At 55.4% G+C, this 12,637-nt stretch overlaps 1 protein-coding gene across 1 annotated transcript; it reads left to right on the top strand.

The window, feature by feature from the left end:
- Positions 1–328: 328 nt before the first annotated feature.
- On the top strand, positions 329–7,865 carry TAGLN2 (transgelin 2). The gene is made up of 5 exons (XM_058539554.1): positions 329–334; positions 5,530–5,737; positions 6,186–6,360; positions 6,645–6,747; positions 7,076–7,865. The coding sequence occupies exons 2-5, from the start codon at positions 5,558–5,560 to the stop codon at positions 7,215–7,217; spliced, it is 600 nt and encodes a 199-aa protein (XP_058395537.1). The 5' UTR covers positions 329–334; positions 5,530–5,557; the 3' UTR covers positions 7,218–7,865.
- The last annotated feature ends 4,772 nt before the right edge of the window (positions 7,866–12,637 follow it).

The raw sequence follows: 12,637 nt of genomic DNA, 5'->3' as shown, positions 1-12,637 counted from the left end.
TGAGCTAACCTAGGCGGCAAGTTTCCCAGCGGGGCACAGGCTTCTGGGCTCTGGGGTGGGGAATAAGGTTCTCATGGGTGGAGACCACTGCCGCGGCCCTGTGCGCCCAGACTCCCCAGATCCTTTAACCCACGTTCTAGCCCACCGCCCCTCTGTGGTAAGCACTGCCCTCTGCATCTGCGCTGCGGCGCCTTTAAACCCTCTCGGTCCTTGCCCCGCCCCTGGTCCGCCCCGTCTGAGGCGGGAGCCGCTGAAAACCCCCGGCCCAGCCCGGGCGCACCACTCGCCGCTGCAGCCCCTGCCGGAGTGAGCAGCTCTCCTGCCCCCGTGAACGGTGAGCAGGCGGGAGGGGCCGGGAGTGGGGGGTATGTGCATGGTCTCTGGAAAGCAAAAACCCCGTGTTTGCGACTTTCTGCAGTGAGCTTGAGGATCAGGGGCTTGGAGGCCAAGGTTCGATGACTTCTCTGCCCCGCCCTGTGCTGTCCTGTACCCGAACCCTGACCCGGCATTGTTGGGCAATGAGGTCAGGCGAGCCTTGCGGGTGCATAGACGGGGCGTCCGTCCGCAGCAAGGACTCAGGGACTACGCCCCACCTGCCGGCTCCAGCCCAGGGTCCTCGACGGGGTGAGGAAAGGAGGGCGTCGGGGATTAGCTGGCTGGCCCGGAGTGTCGCGCGTGCAGGGTCCCGGCGCCCGCCCTGGGCCAGCTCCGCGCTGCCGGGCTTCCCGCGCGACCTTTCACTTCCTGGATCCAGGAGCACGTGTGGGTGCTACCTGCCCTCTGCGTCCCCGAGGCCGGCTTTTCTGTTCCTCCTCCTGCCAGCTCATTTTCCTGGGGCCTCGGGGTAACGGGCCGGGGCGAGGGGGCTCCGTGCGCGGGTCCCACAGTGGCCTCGCCTTCCTCGGTTCGGGCTGGGAGTTGAAGCTGCAGTCGCCTCCAGGAGAGCCCCCTGACCTCAAGCATCTGGGAGCCTGCAGTCCTGACTGCGCCCCGAGGTGCCCTGCTTCTGTGAGGTGGTGTTGGGCAGGGATGGCTGCTTTCCAAGCCCTCCTGCCCCTACGCGAGCCGATGCTCCCACTCCGTGCCCCCTGCTGCTGGGAAAGCCGGTGGTGGCAGCGGGCGGGCGGACGGGAGGACTGCCCAGACCACTGCGTCACCCCAGCGGCGGGCGGTGGGTGACTCATCCCGCAGTAACGGCACAGGGTGTGGCGAGGGGGGTCGGCTGAGGGGGCCGGACCAGCAGGACCGGAAGTGGACTGCCGCCTTCCCTCGCTCTGCAGGCCTCCTGGAGCCCATCGCGGGAAAGTTCTGGGAGAACGTAGTATCTGTGAGCAGAAAGAAGAGGGGCTGTGAGCAGAAAGAAGAGGGGTGGAAGTGAGGATGGACCTGTGTGGAGATCGGTGTAGGAGGAGACCTGTGGCTGGGTGGGCCCTCCCTCATTCTCTGTTTGACTCCAGAGCACCAGACAGAGGGACAGCTCCCCATCTCCAACCCCCCTCCCAATTTCTCCTTCCTGGTCCATGGGGAAGACTTAAAACTGCAGAGGAAGCGAAGGTAGGATGGGGCCAGCCAGGCCCTACCTTTCCAGAACCAACAAATAGTCTTCGTCCAACTGCAATGCCCCCTCTCTCGCTCCATCGCCCAGTCCCTCTTCTGCCCCCTGGGGATAGGCCTCTAATCCTTTATTCACCCCATCCCTTCTCCTCCAGGATTTTCAGGTATGGGGCTCTCTAGCTCAGAACATACCTTCCATTCCCAGAGCATTTCTTCTTCTCCTGAACCATTTACTTCTGTACCCCAAAGGTTATAACTTTCTGTCTCCACCAAATGCCTTCCATGCCCTCCACAGCTGCCTCCTTGGGGAATCCCCTGCATCTGGTTATACCTGAGATCCGCTGCGGGGGTGTGGGAGGGGCCCTTCCCCAGGGATCCCACCTCTGCCCTCGGGGCTCAGAGCCTCCTGACTATTTGGTGTGTGCTGAGTGGATGTTTCTGCCTGATTGCCCCCACCCTGCCCCGTTCCTGTGTTTGGTACACAGAAGCCATGGCAACGCCCCCCCCACCCCTCCTCCTGCACAAGCCTTGTGGCTTCCTGTTTGTGTAGTTTCAGCTTGCTCTTCTGCTCACTTACTGTTGATGGTGAGGGGGCTGCCCCAGGTGGCCCCTTAATCATGGGTCTCCCACCATCCTTGCTTCTGCCTGCTCCCTGTGGCATTTCGCCGGTTCAGAATAGTCTTAATCCCAATTCTGAGTTGGGAAGTTCCCCTGAGTCCTGTCAGCACAATGAATGGAGAGTCCCTTTGTCTTCCCAATTAAACGCCGCAGCCACAAACCTTCAAATCCTCCCACCCCCACTCTGTCGTCTGTCTTTTCTTTGGCATTGGCATGGTGTGGGGTGGGGTGGGGTGAGGTAAGCTTCCAGCCCAGGGTCTGGGTGGGGCTGAGGGCTGGAGTGCCTTTTGTGGCCCCTCCCCCTTCCCTGACTATTGTAACCTTGTGGGTGGGGGTGAGGGCTGTTCCCACAGCTCCTGCTGGAGGTTAGGTTACTCACAGCCAACCCACCCCCCAAGTTGTTCTGCTGTCGTCTTCCCTTTGAATCCTCAGCTCTGGGCATCTTCCACACAGCTTCTTCCCACCCCAGCAGGCAACTGGCTGTTTTCCCTTCCTTTGAGGGAGGGCAGGGGATGGTCCCCTGGTGGCACTAGGGTGGGCCATGCCGGCTCCAGCTCCAGCAGCCTCAGCCCATCAGCTCTCACCCGCCCATGGGGGTGGGGAGAAGAAACAGCTGCTGGCTGGCTGGGCCTGGCTGGGCCGGCCCTTCCCAGAGCTCCGCCCTTTGGCTCTGGCACCTCAGGTCTCTAGAGCAATGGCCCCAGAGTGGAGCCGAGACACTGCATCTGGAGGCTGTGACACTGCCAGCTGTGTGCAAGCCCCAGAGTTGGGAAGGGGCACTCAGCATCCACCCAGCTCCCAGAGATGGGTCTGGGAGGCCAAGTCTATCCTGCCCATGGGGGACACTGGGAGGGTCAGGTTTCCGGCTTGCTCTCCGCTCCTAACCCTGGTGTCCAGGTTAATCATTCTCCTGCCTTTTCTTTCCCTGGGCCATCGTGTTCCCTGGGCCTCAGGCCACTTGGCTACGTGGAGAAACAGCCCTGAGGTCCAGGTGACCGTAGTGGAGCTACTCGCAGAAGAGAGGCCTGGACATTGGGCTGGGAAAGGGGCTTACTGGTGGCAGCAGCCCCTAACCCCCTTGCTTTTCTACCAAGTCTCCCAGCCCCACCCGTGTGTCAGGGATCACAGACTTACATAGCCTGAGTGGTGGCTAGGCTGGAGGAGGGAGGGTATCTTGCCTCCCTCTCTCCACAGGCCTCAGCCCCTGGACCCGCCTGCTCTCCCCCAGCTGAGTGTGTTTGTGGCTGGTGGTGTAGGTCAAGACCCAGACTGACATTTATCTGCCCTGGCTTTCTGGCTGGGGGAAGTTGAGGGTGGGTTGCTCTTAATGAGGTTTAAAAATAACATTTATGAGGAGGATCTCTGCCGGAAATGTGCAGCTCGATAAGCTGGAGTAGAAAGGAGCAGCCATGTTGGAGTGTGGGGGAGGGGACTGGCCTGAGACACACAACACTGGGGCTGAGGGGTGTGAGGAGGTTTGAGGCAGCTGCTGCCCCTGTGGCCTGGCTGCTTGTACTGAGGCCAATCCCCGAGGTTCACGGAATGGGTGGTGGGATTGTTTAATCTGGGGTGTGTGGGAGAGAGGGAGCCAGAGTGACTTCATCCCTTAAGTCTGACCTGGCCTGGAGCCAGATGTGGGGAGAAAAAGTGTGTCCCTTTCCTCTCCTTGAACACAGGTGCCCGTGCTGGGGGAATCCTCTTTTATGAGCCACCGAGAGCTAGCTGTATTTCAGAGCAGAAACAAGAGCCCATCCAGGGAGAGGATGGGGGCAGGAAATGGGGTCCTGTCCCTTCTCTGGTCCTGGCTCCCCCTTGGCATCCGTAGCATTCCCAGGACTTGCTCCACAGGCCCCTGGGTGAGGGACCGAGGCAGTGAGGTGGTGGGTGGGGACAGACTGCTCGCTATGAGGTGCTGCCAGCTCAGGCCAGCAGTCGGGAAACCACGCAGTTCTTCCTAACCAAAGTCCTCAAACTAACTTAAAGAAACCCTCCTGTGTATTTCCCCACCCACCCTCTCTTCCCAGGTTTCCCTAAAAATACCACCCAAGGGTCCTGTTTTAGTTCCTTATTCCTGCTGTAACAAGTTACTATAAACTTAGTGACTTAAAGCAACACACATTTAATATCTTACAGTTATAGAGACCCCAACAGAGGTGTCGGCAGGGCTGCGTTCCTTCTGCGGGTTTTAGGGGAGAATCCGTTTCCTTGCCTTCTCCAGCTTCTAGAGGCCGCCTGCATTGCTTGGTTCCTGGCCCCGTGTCACTTCAACCTCTGCTTCCTTCTTACTTCTCCCACTCGGACTCGCCAGCCTCCCTCTTTCGCTTATAAGGGCTCTTGTTGTGAGTACCCTGGGCTCACCTGGGTGATCCAGGGCACTCTCCCCATCTCAAGATCCTTAATTCAATCACAGCTGGAAAGTCCCTTTTTGCCATGTAAGGTAATGGTCACAGGTTCTAGGAATTAGGACACAGACACCTTTGGGGGGGGTGCATTATTCTGTCTACCACAGCATCTATCTAGAAAGGAAAGTAGAATTTGTTTTTATTGCCTGGTTCCTCGTGGGAAGTTCCTTTTGCCTGCTGAAATCTAAGGGCCTACTCAGATCTACCTCTTCCAGGAAACCCTCCAGGCTGCTTCATCCCATACGCTTCTCTGAATTCCTGTGGTCTGACTGTGCAGTTTAGGATTCGTCATGTACAACCTTATGCGTTCCTGTTTGCTCACTATGTCTCTCTGATGGCACTGTGGGTGACTTTAGGACCAAGGACTTCTGTCTCTCCCACAATCCCTAGCACAAATAGTAGGTGCTCAATTAAAACCCAGTGGCTGATTGAGGGTAGATCCATCCAGTCCTCTAGCTCCTGGCATAGGTTTCCCAAACCACTCCATATTCTTCCTGCTCTCCCCAAATCACTCTGCTCCCCAGGGCTGTAAAAAGCAGGGTTGGGGTTAGAATGACCACTTTGCCTTTGCTAAAGCTGACTACCTCAAATGAGGAGCTGAACCCCATCTTGGCCTCATTTACTCCATATTCTATTCCAGTGGGTTTGATACTTCATTCTAGTAGTGGAACCATTCAAATGAAATCGAATGGGAAGCCTCAGTGTAATAAACGGATTGCCTGTCATAGAGGTAGGGGCACCCACAGATGGCCTGTGTGGCCCCTTAACACCTCATAGAGTTCTGAGCAGTGCTTTTCTAGCCCATGTCCAGGGGTCAAGGTGAGATTCCCCTCATTTGGCCGCTGTTACCTCTGGGTCCCACCCTGGGGATATGGTGTGTGTCTCTGCAGGCAGAACCCCCCACCCCACAGGCTGCAGAGTGCTGACCACAGGCCTGGGTGTGTCCTCTCCCCAGCTCCCCACAGCCACCACCGCCCTTCAGAATGGCCAACAGGGGTCCTGCCTATGGCCTGAGCCGGGAGGTGCAGCAGAAGATTGAGAAACAATACGATGCAGACCTGGAGCAGATCTTGATCCAGTGGATCACCACCCAGTGCCGCAAGGATGTGGGCCGGCCCCAGCCTGGGCGTGAGAACTTCCAGAACTGGCTCAAAGATGGCACGGTGAGAGCTGGGCCCCTCTGACTGGAAGTGCCGGGAGAGCGGGGCTGGGTTTGGGGGACCGCGGATTGTTTCACCTGAAGAACTGAGGGCACACCCGTCCCAACTTCTTCCTGAGCCCGAATATCTTCATCATGCAGACGCCCCATGCTTTCCTCCCTCCCAGTGAGTGAAGGGTGAGGGTGAATGTGCCTCCCCTGCAGCAGAAGGCCCTGGGTGACACAAGGAAGAACAGCTCTAAGGACAGAACTGTGGGAGGTGCACTCCAGCCAGTGATACTGGAAGAGCCGCGTTTTCACTCTGGGCTCGAGGCAGGGGGCTGGGTGGGAAGGAACCTGAGTCTCACTCCAGGTGGAGTTGGAGCTTTCTGTAGCTAGGAGAGGAACCTCTGGTTCACTGTGATCTGCGGTAGGCATGGCCTCACCTCTGCACACCTGCCGTCCTCACCCAGGTGCTGTGTGAGCTCATTAACGGACTGTACCCCGAGGGGCAGGCCCCAGTGAAGAAGATCCAGGCCTCCACCATGGCCTTCAAGCAGATGGAGCAGATCTCTCAGTTCCTGCAAGCAGCTGAGCGCTACGGCATCAACACCACTGACATCTTCCAGACTGTGGACCTCTGGGAAGGTGGGCCAGGGTCTGTGTGCTGTCATCCAGAAGATCAGAGATGGGGCTAGGCTATTGTGACTGGGGAGAATGGACAGGTTTCTGGCACCTGAGGATGAAGAGGGGTGTATATGTGTGTGTTCTGTGGGGCAGTTGGCCATGTTGGGGGTTGGGATGGAGAGGGTATGGGGATGAAGAGTGAAAGAATTAGGAAGCTGGGCCTGCTAACTTAGTGATGGAGGTGGAACCCTGGCGTCCAGGACCCCAGCCCTGCTGAGGCCAACACGACCCCTTCTCCTTCCCAGGAAAGAACATGGCCTGTGTGCAGCGGACGCTGATGAACCTGGGTGGGCTGGCGGTAGCCCGGGACGATGGGCTTTTCTCTGGGGATCCCAACTGGTTTCCTAAGTGAGTATTGCCGGGGCAGCCCAGCCCAGCCCAGGGCAGGCGCGGTGACCCCGCCCATTCCGGTCCCTAGGAAACGATGATGCACTGTAGCAGCCGGCCCTTTACAAAGCACTTTCACATTCCTCGTCTCACTTCACCCTCACAATTCTCCCAGGATGGCAAGGGACTGTCCCTTTTGATAAGGAGGTGGCTTCAGAGAGTTCAAGGCTCTCAAGGGCACAGCTGGTGCCAGCACTTGAGCCCACAGCAAAGCCTGTGTTCTTCTAGGGAAGACATTTACTGGGGCAGCCAACACCCTCCTCCTAACCAGCGCTTTCTTTCCATCCAGAAAGTCCAAGGAGAACCCTCGGAACTTCTCAGACAACCAGCTGCAAGAGGGCAAGAATGTGATTGGGTTACAGATGGGCACCAACCGCGGGGCATCTCAGGCAGGCATGACCGGCTACGGAATGCCACGCCAGATCCTCTGATCCTGCCCCCCAGCCCTGCCCCTGCCCTCCTGTGAATGGTTAATATATATATATATTTTAGCAGTGACATTCCCTGAGAGCCCCTGGAGTTCTCAAGCTCCCCTCTGCTAGGGTGGGGGCCTGGCCTGGCCTGTCTCTTCTGGGAGTGCCCAATGGCAGCCTCTCCCCCGTGCTTACTAATACATTCCCTTCTCCAAACCTACCAAAACTGGACCAATGGCCTCTTCCTTTCCCCTGGGACCAAAATTTGGGGGCCTGACCCTCCCTACCATACCTCTTCTCTTTCCCTCTGGCCTCTCTTCCCCCGAGCTCTGTGCTCGCAATCCATTCCTTGGCTGGGGGTCGGGGATGCTGCCTTCTGGCCTTCCTTCCACAGAGATGCCTCGCCCACAGCTGTGGCTGCAGGGACTTAATTTATAAGGAGGGGCCTGTGGCAGCTGCCACCCCAGCCACAGCTGGACTGCGCTCGCCACACATCTGCGGCCGCCTGCCCTGGCAGAGGCCCTCTTGGCTTCTCATTTTCCATTCCCCTCGCTGTGGCTAAGGGGTGGGGGTGAGGGGACAGGGGAGGGAGGGCTGCCCACTGTGGACTGGGGCTTGAAGAATCTGAGTTTGCTGATTTAAATAAAGAATTCTGTCTTTTTTCAATGGACTCTGGCTGTGTCTGGGCCACTGAGCCCGCTGCTGGGGAGGGAGGAATATGAGGAGTGCAATAACTGGTACCGGGGGAGGGCTTTAAGATGAAAGGTTGCAATCTCACCCCATCTTCGATTTCCTTCCCCATCCTCTTTCTCCCTTGGTTTAGGTGAGGGTAGGTTGGGGTTGAGAAGGGACAGACCCTCACTGTCCTTGGGCTGCCCTTGGGCTAGGAGCCATAATGCAGGGTATGTGGGCAGTGTCCACAGGGAGATGGAGCCCTCACCTACCCCGGGAATTGGGCAGTCCTGCCTGGTGCTTCTGGCTGGGCCCCCTCCCCCAGCCAGCACAGCCTCTCAGCCACTGCAAGAGGGTGGGCCATGCTGTTGGCACAGCCCTTTGTCTGGCAAGTATCCGGGTAGGAAGCCCCTCAGACAGGCTTGGGGCAAGGTGGCCTCTGTTGGAGTTGGCCAGACCAGCTTGGGGGCCAGGGACAGGGGTTGCAGTGGTGAGGAGGAACTGGCAAGCTGGGGAATGAGCAGGGAGGAGGTGGTGGTGGCTGGAGGGAGGAAGCCTTGGTTGTTCCCACGCACCGCACCGTGAGCTGCATGCTGGGGAGAGCCTGGCAGCCAGCTTCCCGTCTAGCTGGGTGGCCTTGGACCAAGATAATCAGTTTTGGGGTCAGGTTGTCCTGAGCTCCTAGCCTTGCCCCAGGCATGAATGTTCCACTCTTAGTTTCCAACTCCTGGGTGTCACCTTTTCCCCATGGCCTCCCCATCAGACCCTGTGTCTTCCTAGGGAGAACTTGAGAGACCCTGCGCCAGCCTCCCCCTCCCCCATCTGGTGCCAGCCCAGGGCGCTGGCCTCCATTGTTCCTGTGCCCCTTTCTACTTCAGAGCATCTCTGTTTCCTTAGGAGGAGAAAGCCACACATTGTGCTGAGGGTGACAGATTATGCAGGGGTTGGTAACCTGAGAGGTTCTTCCCACCACTCCCGGCCCCACTGTGGTTCCCTCTGCCAAGAAGCACCTACTGTGTGCCAGGCTGTATGCCAGTGCTGTGCATTAGCCATCATCCCACTGGCTCTCAGCTTGATCCTGACACCACGCCGCTGGAAAGATGGTATTTGCTTGCTTGCTACACTCCCTCGGGCCGGGCACAGATAAGATAGGCTGCAGCCTGTGTGCAAATTCCCAGGGGATTATCTGTCACTCTACCCCTTTATCTCCCATTCAGGAAGGCTTTGTGGAATGCCAGCGAGGGAGAGTGATGTGATTGCAGAGAAAACATTGAATTCACTGATATTTATACTAAAAAGACAAACCATTTGCACCCTTCTCCGATTTAACTATTTATAGCTATAAATTATTGCCCACATGCATCACAACTTTCTGAGACACCCAGCATGTCACAGAGCCAAGACAGATCCACTGCCTTTTCCCAGTACATTCCCACAGTAATCCACAAGGTGGATGTTCCTGTATCATTTCCCCCATTTTGCCCCCAGATGAACACACTGGGTCTCAGGGCAAGAAACTTGCCCAAGGCCATGTAAGGAGTAAGTGGAGGGACAGGGATTTGAGCCCAGGTCAACCTGGCTGTGAGCTGTTCCAGGCTCAGCAAGAAGAGGGGCTGTAGAGGGACGAGAGGGACAAAAGGTGGTGTGGTGTAGGAGGTGTTCCTCATATGAAAACTAAAGGTAATAATAATTCCTTCCTCAGGAGGTTGCTATGAGGATTTTGTGAGATATATACAGAAAGCACTTTGCATAGTCCTAACACATAGCAAGTACTCAGGAAATGGAAATGTGGGAGAAAAAGGTAGAGTTAGTGTGGACGCTGGGCTGGGAGAGGGGATGCCCAGCAGCGCCACTGGCCTGTTGAACATGATCAGAGAGGGTTCAAGGAGCCTCATCCTCCAGTCCCTGGACTAACTTACTCTTCTAGGCAAGCATCGACTGGATTTGAGAGGTGCTCAGCCATGGGGCTCACCTGCCTTCTGGCTGCCACTGCCATCTACCAACAAGCTCTGTGAGGACTCTCCATGTCTCCCCTTAATCCATCTCACTGCAGGTTCAGCTCATTCCTTCTGGAAATGGCCTGCACTGACACCTCAAAATTTTGTTTTGCGGAGCCAGCCCCGATGGCCTAGCGGTTAAAGTTTGGCACGCTCCCCTTTGGCAGCCCAGGTTCGGTTTCCAGGCGCAAAACCACACCACCTGTCTGTCAATAGCCATGCGGTGGCAGCGGCTCACATAGAACTAGAAGGATATACAACTAGAATATATAACTATGTACTGGGGCTTTGGGAAAGAAAGGGAAAAAAAAAAAAAGAGAGAGAAAGGAAGATTGGCAACAGATGTTAGCTCAGGGCGAATCTTTCCCAGCAAAAATTTTGTTTTGTTTTCTGTTTGCTTCTAGGTATTTTGTTCCATCTGAGGTCACAGTTTCACTCCTAATTTGGCCTTTCTCATCTCTCCTGGCACTCCTTCAGGCCCTGGAGCCCAGAGTGGGTGCCAGCCCTGGGGTCAGGAGGAAGAGCTCCTCCGTATGGCACCCCCTTTTCTTGCTGTCTCCTTGTACTTCATTTTCCATGACTCTCTACACTGGTGTTTCCTAACACTGCACCTGCGGGACTCTTCCTGCTGCCTGGAACAATCTCCCCCTTCTAGGTCTCACCATGACTCACTTCTTTATCTCCTTCGGGTCTTTGTTCAAATGTTACCTTCTAAGTAAGGCCTTCCCTGGACACCCTATTTAAAATGGCACACTCCACCCTCAGCCTGCACCCCATCCTCCTTCCCTGCTTTCTCGTATCACCATCTGATGCCCAATATATTTTACTTATTTATTTTGTCTCCACCCATAGAATATACACTCTGTAAGGGCAGGTTTGTGTTGGTTTAGTTGATGTGGAGTAATGCCTGGCATGTTGTATGTGCTGGATAAATATTTGTTGAATGAATGCATATCACACTACTCTCACGTTCCTGAATCCCCTGGTCTGGTGACACAGTGCTCAACCAGCCCTGGGTCTCAGCAACCCAGCCTGTCATTGGATCTGAGATGCAACCAGCTTCTAATGCTTCCCGATTGTTCATTTCTAAAAAGTAAAAACCTGCGAATCCAGTGCTCCCTGCAGCCAGAGGAGTGGAGGTTAGGAAGGGGTTGGAGAGTGGTGTGTGTACTCTGGGCAAACGGAAGGTGCATTGAGGAACTGGGGGAAAAATGGGAGGAGGGCAGGATGAAGAGGTAGGAGCCAATTTCGGTTCATTTACTCCATGCCTTCAGCCTTGAAGTGTAAAATCACTGTGGAGTTGGAGAGAAAGTAGGCTTGGCCCATGGTGGCCAATAGAAAGGATAGTTGGAGAAGGAAGGCAGGGAGGAGGGGAGGAAGAGAAGGGGGAGGACAAGAAAGAGAGCTTCAGGTGCTCCACCTAGTTTGGCTCACCTATGGGGAAAACACATAGGTCCGTGCCGTCTATTTGTGTGTGTGTGAGTGTGAGTTCAGGTGTGTGAGAATTCACAGGACTAGGGCTCCAGGAGGTGCAGGTGGGAGGAGGTTAATCTGTGACTGTGTGGAGGCTGCCTATGAGCATGTATTTACCAAAGCTTGGGGATTATGGGTGCAGAGAGATGTGCGTCCTGGGTGCGTAGGCAGGAGTGTAAGCACCTACCTGTGCGTTTGTACATGGCTCCGTGGAGAACACTGTGTCTCATTCCTATCTCTACAGCCCACAGAGGCCATTGAGAGCTTGGCAAAAGGCCCAAGGACCAGTGGAACAGGGAAGGGGCCAGACACTAGGGCCCGAGGGAGGGAACAATAAAGGCGCTGGAACTAAACTTGTTGAAGATAAGGCTAAAGGGTAAATTAGTAACTGTCTCCTAGCAAAGAAATGAGTCTTAGTCTCAGTGGCTATAGAGGTTGATTAAAAGAAAATGCATTGAAGTTGCATCTAGAGAAATTTAGGTTAGACAGGGAAAAATGATCCTCTTGACTCTGAAGGTTATTAGCCTCTGGAGTCTCTTAAGGGTCAGGAGGAATGTCTTCAATAATAGGACAAATTCCATCTTCGTAAGGTAGAACATGAGCAATTCTGCCTGGGACTGCTCATACACACACTCATTTTTTCATTCATGTATTTGTTCATTCAACAATTATTGGGGTTCTACTCTATGTCAGGCCTTAGGGGGGATATGAAGATTATTAATACATGATCTCTTTGCTCAAAGAGCGCATAGTCCTGTAGGGGAGACAAAGCATGGATAGGAGTCATGGTAATTCAGGAAGCCAGCCATATGTGCCTTTGGAGAAATGCAAATAGGGCTCTTTGGAAGGATCACTCACCCACCTCCCATGGCCCTGGATCATTTCCAGAGTGGAGGCTGGTGGTGATGTCAAGGTGGGCTGAAGCTGCATATCTCAGGGATTTTCACCCCTGATCTGCCCAGTGAAGTGGGGCTACTGGTTAGGGGGGCTCCTCCAGAAAAAGGAGCAGTCATTGGTTCTGTGGTCAGAGATCAAGTTTCAATGGGGGGATGAAAGGATATTCCTTTCCTGCCTGGCGTGGGGGTGGGCAAAGAGGCCTGAGTCAGGGTGAGAACCAGGGACTGGGTAGAGACAGATCAACATCACTGGGGGTGGTGGGTGGGACAGGATCATACAAACAGCTCCTCAGACACTGGGGCTGTCACACCGTTTCACCCCACTATTGGCAGGACCTGAATTTTAAATTGTGTTTCCATTAGAGAAATGTGCTCAGTGTGGAACTGGACTGTAATGATG

This window comes from Diceros bicornis, chromosome 4, assembly GCF_020826845.1.
Source record: "Diceros bicornis minor isolate mBicDic1 chromosome 4, mDicBic1.mat.cur, whole genome shotgun sequence".
Classification (NCBI taxonomy): Eukaryota; Metazoa; Chordata; class Mammalia; order Perissodactyla; family Rhinocerotidae; genus Diceros; species Diceros bicornis.
The sequence above is the reverse complement of the archived record's forward strand: the minus strand, read 5'-3'. Positions and strand labels throughout refer to the sequence as shown.

Coding starts and splice junctions, on each gene's coding strand:
- TAGLN2 (XM_058539554.1), top strand. CDS start 5,558: ATGGCCAACAGGGGTCCTGCCTATGGCCTGAGCCGGGAGGTGCAGCAG. Junction 5,738..6,185: donor ACTGGCTCAAAGATGGCACG/GTGAGAGCTGGG, acceptor GTCCTCACCCAG/GTGCTGTGTGAGCTCATTAA. Junction 6,361..6,644: donor GACTGTGGACCTCTGGGAAG/GTGGGCCAGGGT, acceptor TCTCCTTCCCAG/GAAAGAACATGGCCTGTGTG.